The following is a 25,024-nucleotide window of genomic DNA, read 5'->3' as shown; positions in this document are numbered from 1 at the left end:
CTGACTGCTGTAGTGTATGTATGAGAAAATATTATGAATGTAGGTGAAGCTGAGAATGCTCCCAGTTGATATTTTCTAATAAAGTGGAGAATCTCTCACTATTCTGCTCCCTTAAGGACGACTCCCTCTTAAACATTGGAGTATGAAATAATGTTCATATCAAACATGCTTGATGATTGAGTGAACATTGTGAAAGGAGGTTGCTGCAGAAATCTTCTCTGTGCATATTTAATGTTGTTTTTCCTAATGTAGCCGTCTCTTATGGTTCACGGTGCAGATTTGTAAATAAGATATCTGAGAACATTTGCAAGGGGAATGGATGACATTTCCAAATGTAATTACAGAATAAATTAACTTTTGCAGGCAGTGAGAGTAATTGTCTGTATCTTGTCTGAATCCTGATAACAATAAATGCTCCAGGGCACGTCAGGTTTAACCCAAGGACTGAGGGCATCAAAAGCATCTGGTTGCAATGTTTCAGCCCCCCCGCATCTTTCACATGCCAGGAGCAGACAGCCTTTACACCCGGGAGTAAATATTGTGACAGGCTGCATGCAGCGTGTGCACATTTGTCTGTCTGTGTTTCTATAGTTTTTGGTCTGTACACAGCTTCACACTTCTGGACGGCCGCTTGTATTTTTGGAAAAGTCTGTCCAAATCATCCTTTTGAACACGTTTGTGGAAGATGGTTGTTTTTTTTAGTTTGTTTGATATTTGGCCCTTTGCTGAACTGCTAGAGTACACCTGCACACATACTAAAAAACACTTTTTTCTTTTTGGGGATTTATGAAAAGACACATGGACATTACGGAGGTTTATCGTCACATTTGTTTGCCGAGCAAATGCAGCTGCTCGTCATGAACTTCAAAGTCGGTTTCCAGTTTGAAGGCAGTGTGCAGCAGTCAGACAAAAGGCTCAGGTGGCCTGAGGCACGTGTCCCCAGAGGGAGACAGGAGTCAGCTCAGGCAGAAGGAGTGGGGAGTGGCATGTGAGTTTTTCCAGTCAAGAAAAAAGGTCACGTCTCCCACGAGCCACATAACGTTGTCGCGCATCAACTTGGCTTGGTAATGTCAGATAGTTCCCCCTTCAGGACGTTAAACCTCTGTGTCACATGTGAAACAGGCAGAGTAAGAAAAAGCAGGAAATACTAATATTGTCTGCTCATTTGCATAGATGAATAATGGATGCTGCAGCCAATGTGACATCCCCCATTGGTTTATAGACTACCCTTTTGAATCTTGAGTTTGGCATTCTTGCCTTTGCTAAGTTTTTTATTTATTTATTTTGCTAGAAGTGACCATATGTACATGAGGGGTGGCACTGAAGAGGAGCAAAGCGTTTTGGAAATGTCAAGTTATGGGTGTCTGTTTAGCTCAGTCGGGAAGAGCAGGCGCCCCAAATACAGAGGCTACAGTCGTGGACACATCAGCCACAGGTTCCACTCTGAGCGTCGGCCCTCTCATACACACAACTCCCCCCGCCTACACACACATTTTGTGTCTCTCTTCAGCTGTCCCAATAAAAGCCAAAAAGGCAAAAGAAAATCAATAATAAATGTCTAGTTGTCCAAGCGTTACAATCTGTGCCTGTGGCTAATTCACAAGCTTGAGAATGAAATAGTTAACCATCACATTTTCCACAGAATTAAAAAGTGTTTTGTTGAGGTTGCTGACCGGAGTTGTGTAACTATCAGGCTAAAGAAGTTAAGAGAGCTTGTGGAGTGTGCCGATAATTGCTGTGCAATTTCCAACATTTCTAGGGAAAGATGAAGTGTGACTAAAAACAATCTGAGTTTTCATTTCTACCTGTCTTCTCTACGAGGCTAAAAAAAACACCACTGTGTACTGTCAGCCTCAAACATATCAAAGTATGACAATCACTTAACAAGCTTATGAGCAGGTGTGGTGATGGGGATGGCATCACCTGCTAATTACTCCTGACATATATTAGCATTCTTGGGATTCTTCTTTTATCTAGACTCCTTGAGGGGCATGTTAGTCAAATCAACTTTTCAGCAAGTCAGAATATTTCTCAAATCTGTGAAAGCCACCAACAACAGACACAAACACAACCAGAGGGATAAATTTAGTGACTGAATTAACTGAAGAAGCATCAAACAAACAGCTCGCCACCTGTCACTCTAAATGGTCGCGCCCTTCATTATGCATACCTTTAAGCCTCAATGAAATTAAAACATTGATAAACATGACCTTAAGAAACCTTAGACTAGACTGAGAACATTATTCTATGTTAGTTTGGCATTTATATTACGGGCCTAATAGGTACCGACTCACTTTTGGAGTCAGCCTCTAGTGGCCATGCGAGGAACTGCAGCTGTTAGCACTTTTGTGTTGGCTTTGCGGTTGCAGTTTTTAATTAGTCAGTCAAAAGCTGTGTAGCATAGGTATCTTGTGCGCAGCAGCTTAAGTCTTAGTTTTAGTTGTTGGACGACAATGCCTCTAAATTTTAGTCACATTTTAGCCATTTTTACTCCTTGTAGTTTTAGTCTTGTTTTAGTCTACGACAACTAAAAAGATATTTTTCTTTGTAATATAGCAATGAGTATGTTTTTTTTACCTGCTCTTTTGTAATGTTAAAAGACAAAGAGTAAGGTCTTTTACCTGCTTTTTGTGAAGTGTCTCGAGATAACACTTGCTATGAGTTGACGCTATACAAATAAAAATTGATTGATTGATTGATATTAGTCTGTTCCGTCAATAAAAAGTCACTTCCAGTTAAGACGTTTAGTCTTAATGTTTAGCTCTCGTTAAACTAATTCAATTAGCCTAACAGCTGTCAGACGTTGAACTCATAAACACTGAAACACCTCAAGCAGTGAAATCCAACATACCTGTCGATTCAGCTGTATCAATAACATGATTGTTAAACACTCTCAAGGAATATCACTGTACTCTGAATCCAGTATGTTCTGTGCTTTGACGTTATAATGCTTTTAATGTGGGCCTTTCACTAGAGGAGTAGAGTAGAGGAGTAATGTCACGGTGCGGTGAGAGCACTTCTACTTCTACCAACGAACATTTTAGCACAGAAGAGCCACAGATTAAACATATTAAACTACATTTTATACATATTTATAAAAAGAAGCCTTAGTTTTACAAGTTTACTGATATTATGAAGCCATATAGACATAACTCATTACGGCTTTGGCAGGCGATCGTAAGCTCGTTAATGCTCTTTATTGTGCCCGGACGTGCTCTCTGAGTCGCTCTGCTTCACTAACACACACACACACACACACACACACACACACACACACACACACACACACACACACACACGTCTCTCCTGCTTTTTTTTTTTTTGACAGACAGATTAGCCACACAGAGAGGTAAAAATATCCTTGCATGTTCAGTGTCCGACATCCCACCACAAACATTTCAGTCCTGTTTTGTTGCAGTTACCAAAATCTAAAAATCTATGTCCTCAGACTTTTTATCGTCAAAGATCGATTTTTTTTAGCTCCTCATTGGGGCGTCTTCATTGAAATAGAGTCGTTGACGTTCCTGTGTCATCAGATGTCGTTGTCAAACTTTACTCTGTTAGTTAGCAGTAAGATCACATTTGGTTTTTAAGTGATGGTTTGGTAGCTGAACTCATCATGTTGTCCAACATGTGAGAGGCCAAAACGTTGTTAAAAGGGTAATGTTTTTGCCCTAATACGTCAAAGTGAAAACAAATTGGATTTTTTTTTTTTTTGGACAGATTGAGTAGTAAAAGGAAAACAAGATAATGACTTTTGGAGCTCCAGTGGCCTTCATCTATTTTCTTTTTTTTTTTATTCACGTAGAGAGGAACATTGGCAAAATCATAGTTGAGATATTGTGTTTGAGATATAATTAAGTGTTCAGACGCTGAAATGAGTTAAATTGATTTATCCGCTGATAGCTCTCTCTGCTTATGAAAGGAAAAAGAAACCTGCCCATCATTCGCGGCCTCTGTAAAGCTTCGAGTCGGGTCCTGTGGTGTTTATATCAGAAGGCTTATCTACTGACCCTTCTTGACGGGGGCATTTGTCAGGTGGATTATGTGGCTTTTTTTTTGAAGGTATATCTACTTTATTGCTAAGAAATGCATCGCATCCTGGCCTCTCCGTTTTATACCACTGTGTTATCCCGGCATGGGCGGTCGGACATGGGACGTCTCAGAGAAACATGTTGACATTTGGGATAAGGATTATGGAGTCATCACAAACGAGTGCCTCTGCGCTGCGTGTCGCTGTCGCCGTTGACTTTGCTCTCAGACGGGGGAGGGGGACTGAGCTGGCCCCCGTGTCTGTGCTTTACTTTTACACTTTTACAACTCCGAGCAGAGTTGAGGCTGGGATCTGTGTGTGGATTAAGGCAGAAGTTCAAAACACACTGCCTCCTTACCTCAGCTCCGAAGTGTACCCACTCTAGCTGCAGCAGCAACGTTATTGAATTAGAAGTTAATGTGGAGAGCTTTTCACACTTCTGTTATGTGGTTTGCAGGTTTTTCAGAGTGGAACTGATGAATAGTCCTTGTAAATATACTTTCTGTGTTGCCAGCCCTTCTCTCATTAACTCTACTTCATCTTTCTCTCTCCTTCTCCTTTCCTCTAACCCCCCCCAATCCCTCCCTCCGTCTTCCCATCCCTCCCACTCATCCCTCATTTCCTTCCTTCCCCTTCCCCTATCTCGCCCTCCCTCTAATCTACTGCAATGACCTGAAGGAGGGCTTCACACTGCAGCGCTCAAATAATAATCAAGCACTAGGATGTTGTCAAATTTATAGGACACTGAGCGTTGCATAGCAACAGAGATTGCCAGGGTGATCCAACAGGCGCTGGAAGTTGGGTGAGGGAGGAATCGGGGCGAGTGACAGGAGACGGGGAGGAAGGAGAGATGACAGGAAGAGCAGGAGACAGGAGAGGGATTAGACGAGAGCAGAAGAATTATGAAATATACACAAAGGGGGCGAAAAACAGGAGAAACAGAAAAAGGAAATGAGAAAGTTAACGTTGGCTCAGCTGAAAGAAAAGATTAATTTGCACAAGTGGCTGGTGTTGGGGGCTTGCCATACTGTAATTATTCAAGCTGCAATTATCATGGTGTTAACATATTTAACAAAAGCGTTCTGGCATACTTGGGTGTTATAAAGTTTACTTGTATTATTGAAGAGACCAACAGCAAGCTGCTCTTTTTGCCTCGGGTAAAAATCCTCTTAATTTTCAAATATTTAGAATACAACAGAATAGTTTTTTCTTCCACACAGGTGCAGGAGTGTACAGGTACTTTGGAGTTGTTTTGTGTTGCTTCTGAAGTCAGTGTTATAAAATATTAAGCATAAAAGATAAAAGAGCAATATGAAAGTAAAAAAGCACAGCAACGTTTAGATATTCTGAACACAAAATGTTAAAGTATAAAAGAAGGCGCTGTCTAAATCATTTTTAAAAAGTTTTCTCGACCTAAAGATTTTGGACATCCATAATCACACACGACATTTATCACATCTGTCATTGAACATTGTTATTTTCTACAGCTGTTATTACTCTGACTGCTCTTAGGGCCTGTTAGGTGCTCACAACCTCGATTTAAGAGCGCTCCTCACCGGGGCTTATTGCTGCAAGGTTACGAAGTTTAACCTCTTACTTCAGTAGTGACCGTTCAGATAGCTCCGTGTGCTTGATATCTTCCTTCATCAAAGGAAAATCACCAGGAAAACATGAAAATTATTTAAAGAAATCATGTCCTCTTGGCGTTAGTAGCAGCTCTAGACCTAAAAGTTGTACCCTCGAAAAGACTAGTCAGGTAAGTTTGTTCTTTGCCATTGTTGTTGGCAAATATATCAGAAGCCCCGCCCCTTTTTGATTCTGATTGGTCAGTGAGAGAGAGAAGATATTGACGCGTGCTGAGATGTTCCAAATGTTTAGCTTTCTTTGAGCGCGGTGAAATAAACAGCTGATGCTGAGGGCGTTGTGTGCGTTGTCGTTAAGCGCTGAAAAAGCTGAATTGCGCTGCCAGTGCAAAAAAAACAGTATTTGTGGACATGTGCCTTATTGCACGTTGTATCGCCCTGTGAGCTGATTTGCTGTCAACCCGTTTCTTTTTGTTTTGAAGTCACACATTTGTCATGTTTTAAACATCATCTAGCATTATTTGTCTTCTTCTTGTTCTGTTTTTTTTTCTCAAGTTGAAATCCCCAGTTTCTGTTTCCTGTTCGTTCTTGTTGCCTAGAGACGGCATGAAACCGCACATCACTTCCAACACCTTTTTTTTATTTCTTCACTTGTTGTGTCTACCTTATTCAGCAGACAATCTGTAAAAACAACAACGACAACATGGGCTACATTTACCCGGAGTAAAGACCTCCTGGATAAACCTGGAATCTGAGAAATGAGAAGTTTTGTTCAGCATATTAAAAAAAAAAAAACAGAAAACTGTAATTGTTTGATTTCTGGTTCTGTTGATGGTGACAGCAGACCGAATATGTGCTGTCTGGGGAAAAAAAGCTTTTAAGGACAAAGGAGGCATTTTATCATTTAGTTAATCAGATGTGCTTGAACAGTGGATTTACTGAACAAGCTGCATGCATATGTTTACTCCTACTTCTGCAAAAAGGCTCTCATTTGTCCTTAAGAAATGCAGAGTAAATTCAGCTGTTGGTATTTAACTATTTTCTAATCAAGCTTGTGCCTGTAATCATTTATTTTGTCCCGGCAATGATTCTACACAAACCGTTTTTTCAAGTCACTTAAAGAAAACATCTCCAACGTGACTCAGTACGACGACAAAATGACCTCAATTCAATTGAAGAACAAAACATCTGTTTGGTTACACACTGTTACAGGAGTCGAAGAAGTCCAAAAAAGACATTTCCACTTGATCAAATCATTGGAGTGGCATTTACACAGAATTGAACATTGACCTTTGAGTATAAACGCTGAGACTCGTCACACGTATGTGCCACCTGGTGATGTAGGATTTAAAAAGAAATCATTATCTCTATATTACAGAGTCGGTTAATTTCCTCTGGTGCCGTTTTCTCGCTGTGTAATGACAATATAAACATTGTATTTATAGATATTATATCAGATCTGTTGTATCAATGTGTTGGTGAAAGGCACGTTTACTGAGAGAACTGGAAAGATGGTATGAATCAAAGATTATTCTAAAAGGTAATTTTTCCAGTTTTGGCTTCACACATGGCTTTTCACACAAATGTTTTGAAGCGTTCTCTTTCTTTTTTGAGTTTGCCATCTCAGTTTTTGAAGGACAAACTCATTCATTTACGTACAGAAACATAAATGCAAACCCTGTAAGGTTGTAGAAATTTTCAATATTACCATTCTTTACAAAATTTTTAGTTGCTGTGTTTTAGAAAAAGATCCCTGGTACAGTTTTCATTAAATGGACTAAAAACACTTTTTGTTTCTTCTCTAAAGTTGGGCATTTATCATGGGTGTCAATGGGGATTGACACACTTTCAGAGCCAGCCTCAAGTGGCCACTTGGCGGAACTGCAGTTTTATTAACTTGGTTGGGAACTGGAGGGTCGTCGGTTCAAGTCCTGGTGCGGACCAAATCTGGAAGTTGGTCTTGTTGCTGGAGAGGGGCAAGTTCACTTCCTGAGCACTGCACCCCACTAGCTTAGGGGCGCTCTCTGTGGGCAGCCCCCTCAATAAAATAAATGGATGTTCATAGGATCCCGTTTGTGCGTGTGTGTGTTTTTCAGATATGTGTGTGTAGCATGTTCAAATACAGAGAGTATTAATTGATAATTGATAAAGTACAGCTTCTTCTGCTACTACTTCTGCAACAGAAAAATGTGTTCCAGAGAAAGTTTTTTCAAATTTGAGACCATATTAAGAACCGTTTTATGACTGATGTGTGCCTGTGTGAGTAAGCTCTAGAGTTTAATACTATTTAATTAACCACATATTGTTTATTTCTGTTTATTATGATGATAATATGCAAATACTCCTACATAAAAAGTATCATGCATTTTGGTGTTAAAAGAGATTTAAGGGCGGAAGTGGAGAAATAATTTCAGAAACTGCATAATTCATGACCTGCTTGGAATAATAGCTGATGAAATATTCATCGGCTAAATTACTTATCTAAGTAATCTGCTTTTGTTGTGGGGTTGAGAGGACAAAGGCAGGGGCTAAGGCGAGAACAAACAGTTTGATGATTTGCAAACGCCGCAACGATTCAGTGTCGGCCCTAATCTTTATGAAAGAGACAAAAGCACAACACCATTCACCGTCACAGAAAGGCTTTTTCAGTTGACCTTTTTCACACAAAAGCAAAGTGTTTTGGATGTACTCATGCTCACACAAGCACTCATGGAAGACATTTGTAAGCTTCTCCTTTTTGTGCCAATTACAGCCAATTACGTTTCAAAGAGGTTAATCCAAAGCAGTGTAATGTCAGTGATTTGACGGGGAGGATTTTAAGGTTTTTAAGGTGCTGTTTCTTCCCGTTGACGCAATTCAAAGTCTCCCAGCTCTCCCACTCCTTCACACTCACTCACTCACTGCCTCAGAACTACATTACCACAGATGTTCAAAAAAGACGCTGGGCCGAGCCCGTGTTGCGCACTTCAAACAACAAGAACACAGGGAAGCGTGCAACTCCCAGGAGTGTGCACAAACTGGTTCCACTGTGTCATCATTAAGGTTAATATTTACTTGTAGTGAACCTCGGCTTCCCCTTGTTTTCATAATCCTGTAATCTGTGCGCTACAAACTGCAAAAAAAACAAAAAAAAACGCATGCAGTATATTTCAGCACGAGCACACATGCAAACAGATGATTAAAAGGCGGCGGCTCTCAGTGAAGTTCCTTCCATTGTCTTTGTTGCAGGCGAACGCGACATGTCAAGTCTGACCCAGTTAGTCACAGTGTGCACACCCGGAGTGTCAGAGAGGAAGAAGAGTCGGGGGCGTCGCTTTTTTTTTTTTTTTTGTGTGATTTTTTTTTTCTACTTTTCTCTCAGCCGCCAGTGATCCTTCCTTCCCTCTCCACCACGAGACTCAGTGGAGGAAAGAAGTGTTTCTGTGTCAACCACACACATACAGTAGTAGAGACATGCACTGGTTCAGTATGGGAGTTGTGTCAGATGATGAAACTCCTTTTTAGAAAGAGGTAATCCTATGTAGCCGTAGTTCAGATATCTGCATTGTCTTGATCTCCTGCCTACTGTATACAGTGAATTGATACCGGCCGGAGCGTTACCATCTCCTAATTGAGCTGATTTTACATCTGTCTCGTGTGTGTGAGAGCCAGCTAATTCCACAAACTCCTTACAACACAGAGCCAGTGATGCTCTTGCCAGTTGATTGGATAGCTGTAAGGATATCCACAGAGCTTTATCCTCTTTTTCTCTCGAGGACATAAGCTCCCTTGATGTAAATTACACAAACTTTGGTTTGGTTCAGATTTGCATTACATCTTATTAAGATGTCAGCTTTACAAGACTTGCAGCTTTTCAAGCGCCGAGGCCTTTGCTAATTAACAAAATTGAAGAAGAAGAAGAAAAAAAAACGAAGGAGGAGGAAAAAAGCTGATCTCGAAACAACAAAAATGGGTTCAAATGGTCGCTCCCTTCTGACCTTGTTTTGGACAGCGCTCACCGGGCCTGGCCTGGCTCTGTGCGCTGCAGTATCTGCTCCTTGGGTTGATTAATGCACCGGGGGGGACTCGCACAGCTGGAAAGGAGGCAGCAAACCAGCGGAGGGAACAAAGCCTAGTGGGCCACACGGGGTGCAGCAATTAAGCTGTTTTCTTGTTGTTAATTAAAAGCAAATTAGAGACTGCGACAGGAGTTGCCGTCTAGACTTGATTGCAGGCAGCATGTATGCACAGCTACACCTGTTGTCGCATCTTCACTCTCTCATCTTGATCTTTTTTTTTTTTGTGTGTTTCTGTCTTCCTCAGGGACGAAGAGGAAAGACTGGGGAACCTGGACCCAGAGGACTCCCTGTAAGTGGAATACAGTAATAGAGACATATTCACATATTCAACTGTAAGGTAATGAAATGAACTCATTCAAAATCTGCACTCGTACTGTATGGCAAACTAGAAGGGTATCCAGAGAGTGCACGTCCTTATATGCGATTTTTTTGATCCAGCAGATGTCACCCTTGAGCACCAGCATGAAACCAAAACAACTCGCGCTGCATTGTTGTGTTAGCATGCTAATGCTAGCGATCTTTATTACGCTTGTATCTTCACACTGCATGTAAATTTACCTGAAATGAGCGTGATCTAGAAACACAGTTAAGCAGTGAGTACAGTATGTTATTCTTCTTTTCTCTAGTCCCTCAATTAAACAACTTTTATACATGAGGGGAGGAGTCAGCCGGCCGTCCGGGCGATGTAAACAAACTGAAGATAGGACTCTGAAAACTCTGAAAACATTACAGACAGTGGGACTCGGGTGTTACACCCATTGTAGACAGTCATGACTCACAGAGTTATTTTCAGAGGAGATACTTGATTTATATTACATTTAAGTGTGAAAAATCGCAAATAAAGACTTTAAGAACCTCTGCCTTAAGATAAGCAATGTCTGTATGAAGTGAGAATTCACCACAAGTGGACACATTACAAGAGTTGCAAAGTCATCATAGTTAGAAAAGCCTTTTAAAGCAGCAGACAGGCTCTAAAAACACCCAGTTTGAAGGAGCAATCACACTTTCTCTAGTGAAACATTTATGTGAGGATGTTTGCAGTGACTCCATGCTTAGGCTGAATCGATCTGCTCAAAAAAAATGTTTTTCCTGCAAACATGCGTTATTTCCCAGCTCAAAACTACACGGGGTGTATTAAGGTAGCACTTGAGACTGCCTGTATTGATGAGCGGGACGAGTCTGTCTGTAAGGCCCCGTTGACTCCTTGAGTTATGGTCTTTTCCCTCCGGCGCTCCGAGCACTGCCAGACACTGTTTGTGCCCTTTTAGTGTGTGGGTCACTACACAAACACACAAACGCCACGATGCGTTACCGCAGACAGCTTGTCACACTCTAAACTGCTCTGATGTCAAGACAAACAGGGAGTCTTTTTAGGCATCATGTAGCGCTGATGCATCGACAGTCCAATTATTTTTTCATGCCTTTTTTGGGGGGGGCCCTGATTTCGCTCTTGATCAGGACGAAGGAGGTGGTGGTGTTTTAGTTCATCTAGAAAACTAGCGAGGTTCAGTTCTGCCTTCATCCCCGCTATGCTTCATGGGTTCAATTATCTTTATTAAATCGAGCTGCTCACTGTTAAACCTCTCTCGCTGCGTGACTCAGAGAACCCCCCCCCCCGCCTTCCTCATAACTCATAAAGTTGTAGGACACAAAGTCTCAGGATAAAAAGAGAGACAGCTTGGAAGAAGGTGTGACATTTCTAAATGGCAGTGTCCTGAAGATACCTTTAACATGTGGCAGCGTTGCCTCTGTCCCCCGGTCCCCCCTGTTTTTGCTGAAGTAGATCTCAGGGGTAAAAAAAATCATCTATTCAAAACACTCGCCATGGCATCACTCTCTCTTGTCCGTTTTGGCAGCAGGACACGGTGTGCAGTTTGAAGGGGGTCATTTTTCAAAGTCAAATTAGCTTTTGCGTGACAACAAGTGAGTGTGTGAAAGGCACACTTACAGATAATCTATAGACTGCTGGGAGCCGACAATGTCCTCATGAGAGCGGAGCGTTAGTGCAGAGGTTAGAAAGGTTTCATAAAAGCAGCATTCAGAGTTAAAAGGAATGTTTCTCAAGAAAATAGTTGGACATAGCTTAGGATTGTGAAAGAAATGAATGAAAAGTAGATAACACATGTAACTAATATAAGAGTTTATTCACTGGGCTTTCTGTGACATTAAATCATTTGATCCTTTTAAGACTGTTTCATTGCTTGTAATTTGCAGGGTCCGCCGGCAACCTCCGAAGGAGCAAGTGTCAAGGTATCACTCCAAACATTATTCTCCGCAAACAAAGTACTGACGTGTGGCATTTAAAGTAAATTCAAGCTGTCTCCCTGTTTGATAAACTGGCCTTTACCTGCACTTCCAGCAGGCTGAATTGTCAAGAAGACAGAGCAGTGTTCATTGCAGCATTTTTTTTTTTTTGTCCAAACAGGCGAGGGAGTTTAATCATCTGCACCGAGCGGTCTTTCTAAAGGACGTACCGTTTTTTTAAGTCACACCCGAATAACCCCCGGAACTAAAATGCGGTCTGTATCATGACAGCGGCTACTGCTAATGGTCATTTCTTATTCAATTCACAGGCCTTTTTTTCTTAATTATGAATCTATCTCTCGGTCTATTAAATGTCAAACACTCGTTAAAAAAATACCCATCTGAAATTTCACATGGAAAACACTGACCTTTCATTTACTCAATGACAGAAAAAATAGGAAATCTTTACATTTAAGAAGCTAAATCCAGCAAATGTCAGACATTTTTTTTATAAAGTTAATGAAGTGCATTAAAGAAACTAAATATGAGGTGATTATTTTTCTGGACGATTGTTTAGACGCTTAAAAGGCGTCTGTGGCTCAGTGGTAGAGTCGGTCGTCTCTCATCAGGAAGGTCAGGGGTTCGATCTCCAGCTCCTGCAGCCACATGTCCGATGTGTACGCGAACCCCAAGTTGCTCCCACTGCTTCGTCGGCGGTGTATGAATGTGTATGAATGGGTTTAGTTACTTCTTATGGTCACTTTACTCAGCAGCCTCTACCGTCAGTGTGTGAATGTGTAGGTGTGACCTGAGGTGTAAAAGTGGTCAGAAGACTAGAAAAGCGCTATACAAGCTCAAGTCCATTTACTAAATTTGACAAAATGTGGAGGTAGTCTGGCCTACATTCATGTTTGTATCGATGGCTTATGCAAAAGCGGAATATTAAAAAAGCAAGATGGCGACCTTACACCTAGACATGTTGACAGCCTACTCAACATTTAATCCACTCTAAGATACTCACACTCGGGTTTTTCTGAATGAGGACAACGAGAACTTAGAAATGAAAGTAATGACCTTGCTTTCGATATCAATTATTATAAAATTGTGAAATTCTTTATCCATTAAAAAAACTGCAAAAAAGAGGAGAATTATTTGAAAAGACAACGTGAGAGTTAGCGCTGCAATTATTTCAGGTGCAACTTAAACTGAAAATAGTTGAAATTTAGTATTTAACATTTGAGAATCAAAGCAGCTTTGTTGTGTTTTGTGTGAATGTTTTTTCTGGAGTGATTTTAAAATTGGAGAATGATTTAGCACACCTGATCGACTGAGATAGGGAACCCCCCAAAGTCTTGGGGAAATGTACAGAAACAACACCAAAACACCAGATGTAAATGCAAAGGATAGTTTGAATTGTTTCCTATGTATGAAGGTGTAAACAGGCTCTATTGTCCTGAAAAGCAAGCCAAAACAAGTCCAACATGTGTGATAAGATCCCTGTCCTTGAAGGATATTCGAGGCTGTATTCTCCCTCGTCTGAAATGACACCTTTCCATTCGTTTGTAGTCTCATCTACTGTGAAAGCTAAATAGCTGTTCCCACCCTGCACCTCCTGCAGGGCAGCACAGCGTGACTCAGTGCTCACACTCTAAACAGACAGATGGCCATTACGTACAGTGCTTTTGCAAAAAAAAAAAAAAAAAAAAAGAAGGTCTGCAATCATTTTCATGAAGCCCAGGGGTGCTTTAGCTCACCAGAGGCACACGAGATATGCAGCGCTAAAAACGCTCAGTTGGGCTCTCTACCAAGCCTCCAACTGTCTCTGATGCTACCTGCTTCCTTCAAAAAATAAAAAATAAAATAAAACCTCAACCTTCCCTTCCCCCTGCTGCCCCAACTCACCCACCCACCACAAAGCCTCCAGTGGCCCACTTGTGATCATGCAGAGAGTGAAAGCTATTGTGTAGTGGACAACCTCTCGCCCGCAGCTGTTCATTTGATGTATAGGTGCGTCAGTCGCTCGGGGGGTGTCAGCTCAGACCGCAGAATTCCTCCTCCTGCTCCCTCTGCCCAGAGGAGAGAGAGGTGTCAGCCGGCCAACCTTGAAAAAGAAAGTTGTCTGTTTTGAGGACACACTTATAATAACTCCAAACAAATGGGCTAGCAGGATGCATAGCATAGGTCGAGACACAAGGGATCCTCGTTTCTCCTGGATGACTGATGATCCAGTTTTACTATGTCCTTGTAAGAAAAGCAGAAGAATGAAATCACAATCATTGATTAAGTTTTCATGACTTTTTCTCTAATTGGCAGCCGAGGTTGCAGCTGGATAATCTCACTCGAATCAGTTTTATATCCTAAAAATGAAGCCAAAGCTTTGCTCGGCAGAAAGAAAATAGCTCAAAGATTGTGTGCTCAGCATTTTTTTTTTTTTTTTTTTTTGCAATTGCTACTTTGCTTTCTCGGGTCTTTTGTAAAATAAATGACTGCTGTTTGAAGGAAATGATATAAAGGTAATTTCATTGAACAGTTACAAATGCACAGCCTGCAGGAGAGCACACGGCTAACCATTTGAGATTAGATTAAAGGTAGCATTATGATTTAAAAATATGATTAAAGCATTCGTTTTAAGACCACTGACGCATGCTGATCTCACTTAGAGATATGGTGCTTCGGGAATATTGTTTCAAATTCTCCTAATGCTTGCATTAAATGTGCATGCCAGCCGTGCCCTCGCCCATGAATCAGTCATGCCCTTACATTACTGGTACATCTCTGCTTTTCATTATGAATTCATGCTCATTGTGGATGACAAGAAAACTCTCTTGCCCCCAAGTGAATGACTTCACATTTTAACAAAATGAAGCAAGTAAAGCCATGCATGTTGAGGAATTTACACAATTCACAAGCTAACAAACTCAGAGAGGAATGAACACAAACGGTTTTCTACAAGCATTTCAAATTGAGCAGCGTCGGGGACTCTTCCTTCTTCTCAGTGGGCCGTCCTTGTGCATCTTTTAGCTCGGACAAAACACATGCAAGTTAGTCTAAACTGCAGCTTGTGCAACATCTGTGTGAGCCGAGCCCCCCCTCCCCTCCCCCTTCACTCACTCAGTCGAGTGTGAATGTTTTAAAGTGAAAAAGAAGGTCTGTGCTGGGAAAGACAGTATTCTCATGAATCACATCTCCATAGCTGTATCTCCCACTGACAGTCCCCACACGCGCTCTGACAGAACGCTGCTGATATTGATGGAGAGACGGAGAGGGATGCAGACGGGCTTAATTGCAGTTTGATGACTCGAGGTGCCTCAAAGTCAACATCACCCACAGGCTTCCGCAGGCGGACCAGCTCCCCTGCCCTGTTCTCACTGTGTAGATTCAGAGATAGTCTGGATAAATACCGGCTGCGCTGCAGTTAATCTCATTTGAAAGGTTTATTAACTTGTTACATACCCCTCTGACAATAAATGGACGTTGAAAGATCTTCCAACGGTGATGACAGACATTTATTTTGACAAGTTAAGAGACAGAATACAGTGCGGAGGATTGTTGACTTTCCATCAAATGTCATTTACGTTGAATGCATGTTGACACTCAGTGCAAACTGCTTAATCAATGGGAAACCTGGGAAGGCTTTAGCTGCATACATGACACACAACGTTTATGGTTTCAATCAGTAGTTTCAAGTCTGCCTTGGAAGAGAATCACATATTTTTTTGAGTCATGAAATAGTAAAAAAAAAAAGCAGGATATGCTTTCATCCGGGCCATCCAGTCGGGCCCCATTGCAGCCCGATCGCATGTTGATATTTGTGCTGTGGATAGTGATGCATGGCGGGCGATCACTGCCCAATCAGCTGTTCCTGACCAGAAAAACCAAGATGGAATCAAAAGCATTTCATAAACCGATGGGAAAGTTCATGTTGGATACGTCCGCTTTCCTTACAAAGTCTACAGCGACTGATTTTCCCAATGAACAGAAGATTATTTATATCGACATGTTCAATTGAAACAGCTTCATTAATCCAACTGGGAGCTGATTTGGGATTAAGTTCACAGTTAACAACCCTTAAATAACACAGAGTGGGTTTCCTCTTCAATGCCTACAGTCAAGAGATTCCCATATGGTCACTTTTATCTTAAAAAACAACAACATGTTGTTCACCAGGCTTCAAAAGAATGGGTTCCCAAGCCAATGGGAGACTCCAAAGTGACCACGTTCACTCCTTTTAACATTTCACCGATGGAACTAATTGACCAAAATGCATCTCGGACCCCTTAAGCTCTCTGATGACAGTTTATCTTTTTTATATATCTGTACACATTATCTGCAACTAATGGACACAACAGTCAAACGAGTCGTCTCTCAACTTCAACTTCTTTCCTGCATCCCAAGTTGCGAGCGGGACTGTTAACAATGACCAGGAGTGACTTGGCCAGGACATCAGTTATCCATATATCCTCTGGCTACACCTCAAGCCCGGAAATGTTGGCCGTCCCTCCCGGTCACATAATCGTTGTCAGATGATAGCCGACGGGTTCCGGGACTCCAATTAGGCGGAAAATGTACAGAAACTGTATTGTTTAGGAACGAGGCCTCAAAACTGAGGCATGAAACTATTTTCATTTTGTTAGTGAGATTACGGTAGTGATATCACGAGACCACATACGGTTGTAAAAGCTGTACAGAATTAAATTAACACTCAAAGTCAATTTTGCCACAAGTCCGTCCTCCCCGCCTCAAATATTAATAAGGCAATCCATCTGTTCATACGTGGCAGAAGTCTTCCGACTTAATAACAGCTCGTAATTTGGATGGGGAAACAGTCGCTATATCTTGTTAAATTAATGGCTTCACAGCGGCTGTTGTCATTAGTGTGTTGAAAGGAAACGGAGGAGGGGCTGAAGCTGAATGGCAATTATTGCCTGTAGGAGTCCAGGTTGTGCAAACACGCTGCGACCCTTCTCAGATGTCTCTCTCTCTTCTCTCAGATCGCTAAAGTCTCTTAACTATTGTATTTATTTATCGTCCATTCTATGTTGTTTGCTGGTTTCGGGCCGTATGTATGCATGTGTTCTGCTGCTGACTGCAAGACAAATTGCCCTCTCGCAGGGATAATAAAGACAACCTTGAACCTTAAACAGGTGCTCCATAATATCTCAGCACAGAGAATCTTAAGAGCCCTCCACAAGTCCTCACATGTCAGACTTAATCAATCAGACAATAATCTCTGATGAACACTATTTAATCTCTCTCTGTTATTGTTGAGAGTGTCACAACAGGGGGGCTGGAGATGTGAGGCCATGCCACGACTCCCAACAAAAGATGAATTTGGATTTTTTTTTTTCAGAACAAATGCACGGTGGCAAAAGTAATGGCTGGAAATTACAGCGTGAGAAATACATATAATATGATGACTCTCCTCTGCGTGTCTTTAAAAAACTAGAATCACCATCACAAATCTTTTTATTTTGCATTCAGAGTGCGTTCTGAAACGAGGTGGAAGTACATTTGCTTTACAGCTCTGTTTACTTAGAGTATTCTCCTCATAACTGACAGGTAGAAATCCCATTAAAAAAAAAACCCTCTTAGGAGAGCTCAGCAGCAGTCATCAAGTGCCATCTATTGGCAGCCAGGGGAATGATTCTAACATGTAAAAGTGCTGCAATGCAACAGGGGCTTGATTTTTCATTTGACTCTTATCACCACAGTGTCGTCGTGCTTCTTTTCCCCCCTGACATAATTACTTGCTAATATGACACAGTATAGTGCTTCTGATTGTTATTCGCAGCATCTGCCGTTGCCTAATTTTCACTCTTTTTTTTTTTTTTTTGCCTTCCTTTGCTGCCAGTCACTGCCAATGTTTTCTGCTCTGTTCACACTCACAGGGGGAGAATGGCGAGTCCGGAGTCCCAGTGGAAAAGGGGGAGAAAGGAGACCCTGTGAGTATTATCCCGAGGTGACATTTACAGTGCTGACATGTTACAGAGTCATTAACCGAGGCCTCCTCCCACAGGGTCAGTCAGGTGCTGAGGGGGGCAACGGGACGAAAGGAGAAAAAGTGAGTCGATGTCGAGTGTCATACATGATGATTCCCTTTGTTTGTCCTTACTGAAAACCCTTCCTGTGTGTGTAGGTGCGTTAGGAGGGGGGGAGGGTGGATTGAAAGGAGGGGGGTTTAACATAGAGATGGAGGTGGTGGAGGTTAGGTAGTTCAAGCAATATAATTGGTATGATACACCAGAATCCAAAGGGTAAACCTTTTAAGGCAGTTATGTTACCTTCCACTGATTTCTCTGAAACCTTCAGTCTGCACATAACCCAAAAACTTTTTTCCCCCCCTTCAGTTTTCTCCTTATGGCTGTTATTTATTATGCATGTCTGTATATCCGTCACTTATCAGAAAAATATCTATAAAAATGTAATTTCAGCAAAAATCTTTCTGAAAATTGGCCAATGTGCCGGAAAATACAGATAATTTGTTTGTGCAAAAGAGTGCAAACAGTTATTTTCCATGCCTCTGTGCCAGCGGAGGCAGTAGCCTGAAGCGTTATGTTTATAGGGTCAGACATCCATCCCCTTCCCCTGTCATGGGAGCGTAATCTCAGGAAACACCTTGAGGACATCTCCTTAGATTTGGTATAAATGTCCCTTTGGATGAAAGCAGGAAGTGATTAGAAAGTTGTGGTCAAATGTCAAAGTTTTTGGCCATAGCTCAATAAGTCGTATGCTAATTAAAGACCCAATTTGGAATAAATGTTTAATAAGATGAAATAATGAAGCCGTGACATTTATTACCAAGAAGGTCAAGGTCAAATTCACTTTAACATAATCCTGTTTTGAATAAAAAACCTTCCCTGCAGTTTTTCTGTTTCTTGTGAATATTAGATTTCAGGAAAGACTTATGAAAACGGCTTCACTTTTGCTACAGATATCCCCTGGGAAATTTTCATTTTTTTTAATTTTATGAAACATTATTTATTTAGGAATAGCTTGTCGAGATTAAATATCTCTTTTTCAGTTGTGTCCTGGTTGAGATAGATTGCAGCACAGTTCACCAAGCAGTACAAAAGGTGCATGACTTTAAAGAAGCAATATGTAACTCTGACACCTAGTGTGTAAAATAGGTATTGCAGGTTACCATGTTGCAGACTCTGAAGCTTCAGTGTTTATCCAGCTCTGCATGGGTCTGTAAACCTTTCTGTGTTCTAACCTCTCTCCATTTTTCAAAAGCATCTCCAATATTGATCCTAGTTTGAGCACGTTTCTGCTCGTGGAGCTTATCAGAAACATGCAGAGGCTTTTTAGGTCGGGTACAATCACTTCTATCTGAACCACTTCTCTTGACCCGCTTCCACTGCTGCAACACCTCCTGGTTTGCCGTTTGCCTGGTAAACCAGGAGGTGCCCAAATATCGCCTAACGAAAACAGCATTCAGGAGCAGAATCTAAAGTTAGAAGGAGGACATACTGGCTGCTGCATTGTTGTCAGAGAAGCCAGCACTTCAATAGCATGTGTCTGATGATAAAGTAAGGTCATTTTAGGATTTAATTTGGTTGATTTCTGACACAGTGCAACTTTAAGACATGTTTAAACCCACAAACATTAAGCACAAAAACAAATACATCAGGCAGAACATCTACACAAAGGTTGAACTTCATCGATGAACACAAAACAACTCATGATAGAAATTTTCAAAATAATTCTCTCCATATATTAAAGAGGTCTATCCAGACATGGATTCAGAACCTCAGACGGCCTACTGTAGGTTTTTAATTGGCTGACCCATTATCATCCCTTTGCAGCCTGCTTCAAAGCATGGCTGGAAACATTCACCTCTTGATGACCTAAAATGTTCAGAAGGATCATAGAAGTAAAAAAAAAAAAAAGCTCAGGGATTATTAGTTACAACATGCATTTTCTAATGGCCTTGTAGGTGCTTAAAGATCTGAAAACACGCAGATGTTTTACCTTTGTTAATTTAAAATGCACAAACTGATTGCTTTTACATTTTGAATGAAAGACCGGAGGCTCCCAAATGCAAATCACAAAAATCAAGAACCTTCTACAGATCCCCTGAGCACCCAGTGCACGCAATACAAAGATATATCAGCTCATATATACACAGGAGATATGTATGGCCACATCCTCCGTGATCCACTTGAAGTGCACACCACCACACTCTGCTTTTTAACAAGAATTCTTTAATGTTTTCTTTCCACTCATCTCACGGCTCTTCTTGCATCTTTCGAGTTGGACTATATTTCCTCTGAAGTCTGGTCGTGTTATTGCCTCCTTTATTGTTGCTGCAGTCCTATTGATGTCGCTGTACGAGGTCAGCTGTGGCAACTCGCTTTCACAAGTAGTTTCTAAAGTACATTTCTGTTCTGTGTATGTCTTTTTTTCTTATTTCATTTCCGCCTCTCTTTTCTTTCTGTCGGTGTCGTTTTGTCTCTCTGTCAATCAGTGTGCAGCGGTTTATATTTTGCTTCTGTTGTTTCTTTTCAGGGGGATGTTGGCCCTCCTGGTCCTCCTGGTCCTGTAAGTAACATACTAAAACCTACTTTATTGTCTGTTTTTTTATTTTATTTTCTATGTTCCCAAAAGGAACAAAGAGCCATGCTGCATGAGTAACAACCACAGAAACTGTTGGAGCAGCAATATCTCAAGAATAACAAACCTGCACTCCTTATTCAACTTGAAGCAGCATGAAAACTGTTTCAGGAAATACAGTTTTAATCCCATAGTTTGTCCATCACAGTGTCTTAACAGTTCTATAGTTACAGATTGTGTCACCAGCACCAGTAGCAGAGCGTCACAGCTGAGCAGGCGATCGTTTTGCACTTGGGATGTGCTCAGTTAGCTGACCTAGGATTAACCGTTGCCACTCTCACTAGTCGTCACCGCAATTTCTAGTTAGTTAATCTAGTTATTAATAATATTATTAATCCAGGCCTGCAATGATGCCGTTGTATGTAGGCTGAGTCAGCAAATAACAACTCGACCGGTGTGATGCTACATTCAGCCGTGCATGTGGACGTCAACCTGCAAGGCTAGCAACACTGTTAGCTAACCAGTTTAACATTGTTGTCCAGCAGACACTGTGAACCTGAGTTTAACCAAATCAAATAAATTCTGCTCAGCTTTTACTGTCGGCTGTTTTCTTAACTTCAGACTCAGTCGACTAGCATGAATTTAAATTAGCATTCAATCACTCGGGAAATTAATCGCTATGGACGTTGGTTTGCGTTGGAATGTGTTGACAGTATATTTCTAAAGTTTAACATCCCTTAAATGAACCCACGCAAACAGTAATAAATCTTCAGGTGCACAACTGCAAAAAGACAACAAGTAAACAGAAAAGTCAGCACACTCAATGTCAAGTTTGTATTATCTTGGTAGAGCAGCAGCGTACAGATCAACAACAGACGTGTTTCAGAGCAAAGCCGACGATGGCTCTGTTTTCTTGCTTTCAGGGATCCTCCTGGAAGAGGTCTCCTTTCAGTCCAGCTCAAACATTCAGTATATCAGCCTTCAAATCAGTACCTCTCCCCTCTAGTTGTGGCATAAGTCTCAGTCTTTATTATTCAATAACAGTCCGGCACTAAACGTCAGTCCATTTTCTGCCTATGAATAAACACAAAATGTAAAAAGTGGGGTACAGGAAAAACTCATCAGCATTGTTTTGTTCCCCTTTTCTGTCATTCCTCCTACATGCTGGCATCTCTTCTTAAAACCAATTTCCATTCAGTGACAAGCCTGCAGCTCTGTTCTATCTTTAGATTTGTAGTTTTCATTTAACCCCCCCCCCCCCCCCCCCCCCTTGTTTTCTGTACTGACATTGGATCAGTGTTGATAAAGGGCAAACACATGGGCAGCCTTTTCAAGGCACTTGAGATAAGTTGTGTTGAATTTCTCTGAATCTCAGATGTTATCATAATGATATGAAAAGGAATAATATTTGACAGTAAGCTCCTTTTAAAAAATATAAAAGAGATTTATGTGTTAAACTGTTTCTTAAACACTGAAAGATGTCCGCTGTGATTTATTATCAAATTAACAAATTGCAAAAAGTAATAATTACATGTGAGGTCAGTGAAGCAGAATATGACCTGGTTATGAGGTACATGATCAGGCTTTATAGATCAGTTTCGTTGTGAGACACCACGTCTGCTTTAAGAGGAGAGGTTGATAAAAACAGAGAAACCCTGACGTCACGCTGGCTGTCTGATGCACGCTGAAGGTGACACCGAGTGGGCGGCGCACGGGTGATAGAACTCATTTCTCAGACGTTTTTCTAAAGTCTGTGACAAATCAGTTAAAGATCTGCGAGGGGGCAGTAATGACTCCGGAGACATGCTGCAACTGTGAGTCAAAGAAAGACACTTAATGTATACGCAGGGTCGAATGACAGCGTGGCGTTTGAGCCCACGTTTCCCAGAGCGAGGGTGTTGACATTAAGAAGACTCAACTGTCTGTTGAACAGTTCATTATTGTTCTCCTACTCATTTGTCTTCAATATGGATGGAAATATTGGTTGTAATGTGCATCATAAGAGCTGTGGAGGCTCATTTTCAGAGCTGAACTGAGGTAAATTATGCTGTTGATGTAGTTCAAACATTTGAATCAAATTCTTTCTTTAAGCCAAAGTCAAGTTCTCAATCATCCATATATCAGATCAGAATCAAAATCTTCTGTCAAATTATTGATTTATTTAGTAAATATCGGATAAAACAAGCAGGAAGATGTACAGGAGCTGATTGCGTGAGCTAAAAGGAAAAACCTGCGACTTTTTGATCCAGTAGATGTCGCCCTTGAGCTCCAGCATTAAACCAAAACAAACTGCTGATTGGCCACACCTCCTCTGTTCTGAAGCCTCCGCTCTCCTCCAGCGACACTCCTCCAACCCCCTCTCCACTCGCGTTCAAACGAAGGAGTTATGAATTAGAACGCACCACGATTAAGCACCACAAGGCGCAAACAGAATTGTTCTTCGCTCGAGCTGCAATCGCCTGTGGCCTGCATTGTTGTGTTAGCATGCTAATGTTAGCACACCTTAGTAAACTCATAGCTTCATATCGCACATCAATTGACACTTAATGTGACATTCAAACAAGCAGCGAGTTTGTTATTCTTCTTTTCTCTAGTCCTTGACTAAAACAGATTTATACACAAGGTCGTCCTGTCCATGTAAACACAGCTCTGACAACAACACAGCCAGCGGGACTCCAGCTTCTCACTCACTGTAGACAGTCATGACTCAGAGACACATTTACACAGGATACACTTGATGTCTGCTGTTTTAATGTCGCACATTCTGCCTTTAAAAAAAAAAACCCCAAGAAGATGATGCATGACCCACTGTACTTTATTTTAAATAATTTGTGTATTTTCTTAAATTCCAGACATAAAGAAACATCGTGTCAGAGCTAAAACACCCAGTTGTGTTCATTGTTGTGTGGAGAGTGTATAGGCGATGTATACTATACAGCACAAAGCAGAGGGAGACACATTAGTCATTTGATAAATGAGGCTGTTTGAATATTTAGCACCAGTCTCTGTCTGTGCTCTTTGCTTTCCCGTGGCAGATAATTTTGGCAGTTAAGCATTGATTTCCCTTACACAGCAGAAGCGAGGGCTCAGATCATTACCCTCTCTTCATAAACCTTCTTGTGCCTCTGTTTATTAGTGAAGGGGAGGAGCGGTCGGCTCACAGGCATGCACGGCCATCACTTTCCTCACTGCCTTTAAAGTGGCAAAACAGTCTTTTTTTTTTATTGTAGCTCTGAGGCGTTCCTGTTTTTTTGGGTTTTTTTTTGTAATGGTGCCAGTTTTGCTTTAAAAGCGACTTTTATCATCTATTAAACTGGATCTGTTTTTCCAAGTTATGTTGGCTTAGAGGCTCTTTGCAGTATTTCACCACTCTTGAGGAAATCTAGTCTTGTTGATGTCACGCAGACGTTGTGAAGAGAAAATGAACAGGGACAGAAGATGCAATACCTCAGTGAAGGTTACTTTAACAACTGTTACAAAGGATGGACGAGGGCTTCAGGTCACATTCATTCACACTGTAAAATTTGAAATCACAATAACTCTTGGTTTGCATCAAGCAGTCTTGAAAATTAAGCAAAATCGGGAAGTGCAAAATCCTGCAGTTCGTCGAGTGTCCACCAGGGGCTGGCTCCAGGAACAGCGGGAGTCACAAACACACCACAAAAGAGCAGGTTAAAGACCTTACTCATTGTTAAAGAAAAATGGAATACAGGGGGGCTGGGATAAGATGCAGAAGCAGGATGAATTTCTCCTTTGTATTCCTCTCGTTCCTCTTGTCCACACTCCCTCGCCGCCGAGGTGGAGGTCGGAGCAGGCCGTGCATGAATGAGGACGGCGGTGGTTGTGGGGACGACACAGTCTGATGGTGGTGTCTGGGCGTCAGGGACGTCGGGTTGTAGTTGTGCCAGATCACCTCACTGAAGGTTTTATATTTCAGGTTGAAGCATTTACTAGAATGCAAATGGTTTATTTCTGGATTTTAGATGCACAATAAAAGCATGTGTAACCAGTCAGGACCGACTATTTAAGCCCTTATACATTAAAGACTTAGCAAAGCAATCTGGAGCGCACATGTATATCATCAATATTTCTTACAAGATTGCAGAGTACTTCATTCTGATTGGTTAATGTCAGCAGCGCCTCTGCTAGGAGGGACTAATGAGCATATTAAAGGACCAATCTGTAAGATATCAACTGAATTAAATCCTTAAACAACCTTTCTCCCTTTTAGAGGAAGTCCATGTTAGCTCCTTGGTCTTGACCTTTTCCCTCCTATTTTTTTTTTTAATACTGTCGTTCAAGGTTTTGCTGCACGGTGTCCACAAGTCTATGAACTTTATTGTAGATATAAAAAAAAATACTGACACTATATAAATAGAGATTTATTCCATTTCTGAAACCAGGTGCTTGTTGGGTTCAAATATTTTTGAATCAATGCTTTTAACTTCTTTACTGCCTTTAAAAAACAAATCAGAATACTTTTGATTGTGATGTTTTTTCTCGCAGTAATTGTGAGATCAGTGGAGACTGTTAACGGGGAACACTGTGTCTCT

At 41.3% G+C, this 25,024-nt stretch overlaps 1 protein-coding gene across 7 annotated transcripts in view; it reads left to right on the top strand.

The window, feature by feature from the left end:
• Window positions 1–25,024, top strand: part of LOC132975194 (collagen alpha-1(XIX) chain-like) — a 136,285-nt gene that overhangs the window by 71,092 nt on the left and 40,169 nt on the right. For 6 of the 7 annotated variants that reach the window (XM_061039582.1, XM_061039581.1, XM_061039578.1 and 3 more), the window contains 5 exons: window positions 9,919–9,963; window positions 11,889–11,924; window positions 17,807–17,860; window positions 17,935–17,979; window positions 20,427–20,459. In XM_061039582.1, the coding sequence (XP_060895565.1) occupies window positions 9,919–9,963; window positions 11,889–11,924; window positions 17,807–17,860; window positions 17,935–17,979; window positions 20,427–20,459 (213 nt within the window). The remainder of the gene's footprint in view (window positions 1–9,918; window positions 9,964–11,888; window positions 11,925–17,806; window positions 17,861–17,934; window positions 17,980–20,426; window positions 20,460–25,024) is intronic. The other variant, XM_061039579.1, reaches the window with a different exon arrangement.

Source organism: Labrus mixtus, chromosome 6, assembly GCF_963584025.1.
Source record: "Labrus mixtus chromosome 6, fLabMix1.1, whole genome shotgun sequence".
Taxonomy (NCBI): domain Eukaryota; kingdom Metazoa; phylum Chordata; class Actinopteri; order Labriformes; family Labridae; genus Labrus; species Labrus mixtus.
This window is presented reverse-complemented; position numbering and strand designations above follow the sequence as displayed.